General features: G+C 46.1%; 2 protein-coding genes across 2 annotated transcripts; both read left to right on the top strand.

Moving 5' to 3' along the window:
- The first annotated feature begins 746 nt into the window (after positions 1-746).
- LOC110866918 (putative uncharacterized protein DDB_G0290521) lies at positions 747-1,157 on the top strand. Its single transcript, XM_022116064.1, has one exon. It carries the CDS (start codon positions 747-749, stop codon positions 1,155-1,157), a length of 411 nt encoding a protein of 136 aa, XP_021971756.1.
- Positions 1,158-1,547: 390 nt separating this feature from the next.
- LOC110866917 lies at positions 1,548-3,152 on the top strand. The gene has a single exon (XM_022116063.1). It carries the CDS (start codon positions 1,548-1,550, stop codon positions 3,150-3,152), a length of 1,605 nt encoding a protein of 534 aa, XP_021971755.1.
- Positions 3,153-3,702: the final 550 nt, after the last annotated feature.

Here is a 3,702-nt window from a genome sequence, read left to right as displayed (position 1 = left end):
AACATTAGGGTACTTACACAATAATTAGACGACTGGGAAGAAGTCTAATAACCGGTAGGATTAACGGCCTAGGTAGTGTCACAGGTTTCTCCTTGAGAAGGGTCGAGGGGCCTCGTTGATTCTTAATAGGTTTAGTATCATACGATCCCGGTTCCATAACTCGTGTATTTAACTTAATCGGTAATCTCTTAAAAACAATCCAGGATTCTTGTCTAGGTGGTCCAGTTCTCATATTAGTAAAGTTCACAGTCTTCGTTCGTCTCTAGTCTAGTTCTAGTTATTTTAATAGTTTAATATAGATTCCCTTAGTTTTCCGTAACCCCCCCCCACAAAAAAAAAACAATTAAAACAAGTTGAGTCGTGTCTGTTAGCGTCTGTCAGAGTCTAATTGCGTGATACATAGAGTCCTGTGGTTCGATACTCGGACTTGCTTAGGTTATACTACATTGACCGGTACACTTGTCGGTTGTGTGGTTTAGGTTTAGAGAGTCTGTTTTATAAATTTAAAGCTTTGTAGTGTCTAGCGTAGAGAGTCTAACTTAGTTAATTTTTATAGTCTGTTTAGCACACATCAAGTTTTTAGCGCCGTTTCCGGGGACTCTTGGCAATCGCGTTCATTAGCTTTGATAGATTTCAGTGACAAATACGTGCTACGTGTTTTATTTTGTTTTGTGTCTTTTATTTTCATCTTGAGTCGTAGTAACTTCTGTCTGCTTTTCTTGTGTTCGGGTTTTTTCTTGTAGTGGATGCCACATCTGCGCTCGCACGGGCCACCACCACCAGTCAAGCAGTCATCATCTCAATTGGGCCAAGGCCCTCAGGTTGCTTCTTCATCCTCTTCTCGTTTTCCCAATTTCGATTCCACCCCGTTACCCACCCCACCGCCTACACCACCACCTTCACCAAACCGTTCACCTAAGGTTTCCCCACCCGAAAGCCCTACTTCTAGCACCTCTAGTAACCCAGTGACCGTAGAACCAATGGCAAACCCTAGGCAAACCGTCCATCAGCAGGCTACTCAGGATTTTACCGGCCTTGCTTCACCCATCACCGTCCCACCCATAGTCAATGACAACTCATGGCAGATTCCATCTTATGCCATGCAAGCCATCACCAATTCCATGGCCGGGACGATGAGGACGCCCCGGCTCACATAAACCGTTTCTCCCGCATGCTAGCTACCTTTAACCTTCACGGTGCACCCAATGATGCCACTTACCTGCAGCTTTTCCCATTCTCATTAGCCGGCCGTGCGGCTACTTGGTTGGACTCTCAACCAACCGGTACCTTTACCACTTGGGCGGGGCTCGTCAAGCCTTTTTGAACAAGTATTTCCCGCCCGCTAAAGCCGCACGTCTTAGGGACCAAATCCACTCGTTTCGCATGGAGCCCGATGAGCCTTACTACCTTTCTTGGGAGCGTTTCCAAAACCTTTGTGCTCGTTGCTCCCAGCATGGTCTTTCTGATTGGGCTTTATGTGAGAAATTTTATAACGGTCTCACCCAAGAGACTCGTGAGAGGTTCGACACTAATGCGGGGGGCACATGATGGGTATTCTTACAGTAGCTGAGTGTAGAGAGCGTTTTGAGGCATTTGCTCAGTCTCAATCCCAAGCACGATCTGATCAGAGGTATCAAAGTGGTAATTCCCACACCACTACTAGTACACCCGCCCGAGGGGTGAACCATGTCACAATGGATCCTAGTTTAGCCTCTGTTTTGGAAAACATGTCTAGGGAACTCAAAGAAATTAGGGCTAAGATAGACAAATGTGAGTATTGTCGAGGGGGTCACGACACAAATGCGTGTCCATTACTTGTCGGTGACGAGCAGGTCGACTACGTAGGAGGAGGGTTCGGTAGAGGTCAACCTAGCGGTTTGGGTAATAATAATAATTTTGGTTCGGGTTGGCGTAATAATAATAATAACTTTAATAATAACACTTTTCGCTCAAATGGACCCCCTGGCTTTCAAATGGCTCAAAACCCAAATAGGGGCCAAAATTCACTCTTTGGTGGGGGTTCAGGTGGGCAGTTCAACAAAGGGTTCAATGGGCAGGTCAAGGATGGGGAGTCAAATAACCAAGGTCAAACAGGTCAGAGTTCAAGTTATGATCTAGGGGGTAGTTTAGAGAGGATGGAGTCCATGATGAGTCAACTAGTTGTTAGGGACCAAACTACCCAAAAGACCCTTAGTGAACACGACCTCATGCTTAAGAACCACCAAGCCTCATTCCAAGACCTTCAACGAGTCGTAGGGGATATGTCTAGAAAATTAGAAGAGAGGTTACCCGGTCAATTTGCGGGTAATACCCAACCTAACCCCAATGCCCATGCTAAAGCCATTACCACTCGTAGTGGCAAGACCGTAGGAAACCCTAGCGTCGAGGAGAGAGTAGTTGATGAGGAAAGAGATGTGATAGATGAGGAGATTGAAATGGAGGCTCCCGGCAAAGTGCAAAACAGGCTAAGCCCAGCAAGTACCGCACAGCCCGGTGAGTCTCAAAGTGAGAAGAGAGTTGAGAAAACCCCAATAGACGTTAGACCTTCACCCTTAGTGAACCATGCGTATGTCCCGTTCCCTTCACGCCTTAAGAACCAAAAATACTCAAGGGAACATGGGCAATTTTTGGACATCTTCAAGCAATTGAAGATTAACCTTCCATTTATAGAGGCACTTCAATCGATGCCTAAGTACGCGAAGTTTTTGAAAGACCTCCTTAGGAACAAAGAGAAGTTAGGAGAGTTGTCTAACGTCCCGTTGAATGGGGGATGTTCCGCCGTTGTGCTAAATAAGCTTCCCGAAAAGCTTACCGATCCGGGTATTTTCACCATCCCTTGTCTATTCGGTAGTAATACCAACACTCGAGCTTTAGCCGACTTAGGAGCTAGTATCAACTTGATGCCCTTTTCTCTTTATGAGAAACTAGACCTTGGAGAGCTTGCACCTACCCGAATGACATTGTCTTTAGCCGATCGGTCCATTAAGTACCCTAGGGGTATAGTTGAGAACTTGTTAGTTAAGGTAGACAAATTCGTGTTTCCCGCCGATTTCGTAATTCTAGATATGGAAGCGGATGAGAGAGTGCCCATTATCTTAGGTCGTCCTTTCTTACGCACCGGCCAAAGCTCTCATAGATGTCTACGATGGTAAGATCACCCTTAGAGTCGGTGAGGAGAGAGTTACCTTTGAGATAAACCGTTCCATGAACCACCCGAGTGGTTCGGATGACTATAGTGGTCCTTGCCACTCCGTCTACTTTTTGAACTCGTTTATCTCATGTGTCGACCATTGCTTAGAGTACATTAGTGGAGCGGACCTAGTGGTCGGAGAGAAGGAAGAAGAGAAGTTAGAGAGTGTAGGTGAAGTTGAAGAGGAGGGGATTCCTTTAATCCCCGATGTGCTAGCGGTTAGTGACGGCACCACCCAACCCCCACCCTTAGAGCTTAAAGTGCTTCCATCTCATTTAGAGTATGCTTTCTTAGGGGAGGGTTCCGAATTACCCGTTATTATTTCATCCGCGTTAGATGAGAGTGAGAAAGTGAGGTTGTTAGAAGTGTTAAAGGCCAACAAAGAGGCCATTACATGGAGATTGTCCGACATTAAGGGCATAAGTCCTTCCTATTGCACCCACCGGATACTCATGGAGGATGATTATAAACCGGTGGTGCAACCCCAAAGGAGGCTTAATCCCAACATGCAA

This window comes from Helianthus annuus, chromosome 7 (assembly GCF_002127325.2).
Source record: "Helianthus annuus cultivar XRQ/B chromosome 7, HanXRQr2.0-SUNRISE, whole genome shotgun sequence".
NCBI classification, from domain to species: Eukaryota; Viridiplantae; Streptophyta; class Magnoliopsida; order Asterales; family Asteraceae; genus Helianthus; species Helianthus annuus.
The sequence above is the reverse complement of the archived record's forward strand: the minus strand, read 5'-3'. Positions and strand labels throughout refer to the sequence as shown.

Excerpts from the sequence above, each read along its gene's own strand:
- LOC110866918 (XM_022116064.1), top strand. The coding sequence starts at position 747 with ATGCCACATCTGCGCTCGCACGGGCCACCACCACCAGTCAAGCAGTCA.
- LOC110866917 (XM_022116063.1), top strand. The coding sequence starts at position 1,548 with ATGGGTATTCTTACAGTAGCTGAGTGTAGAGAGCGTTTTGAGGCATTT.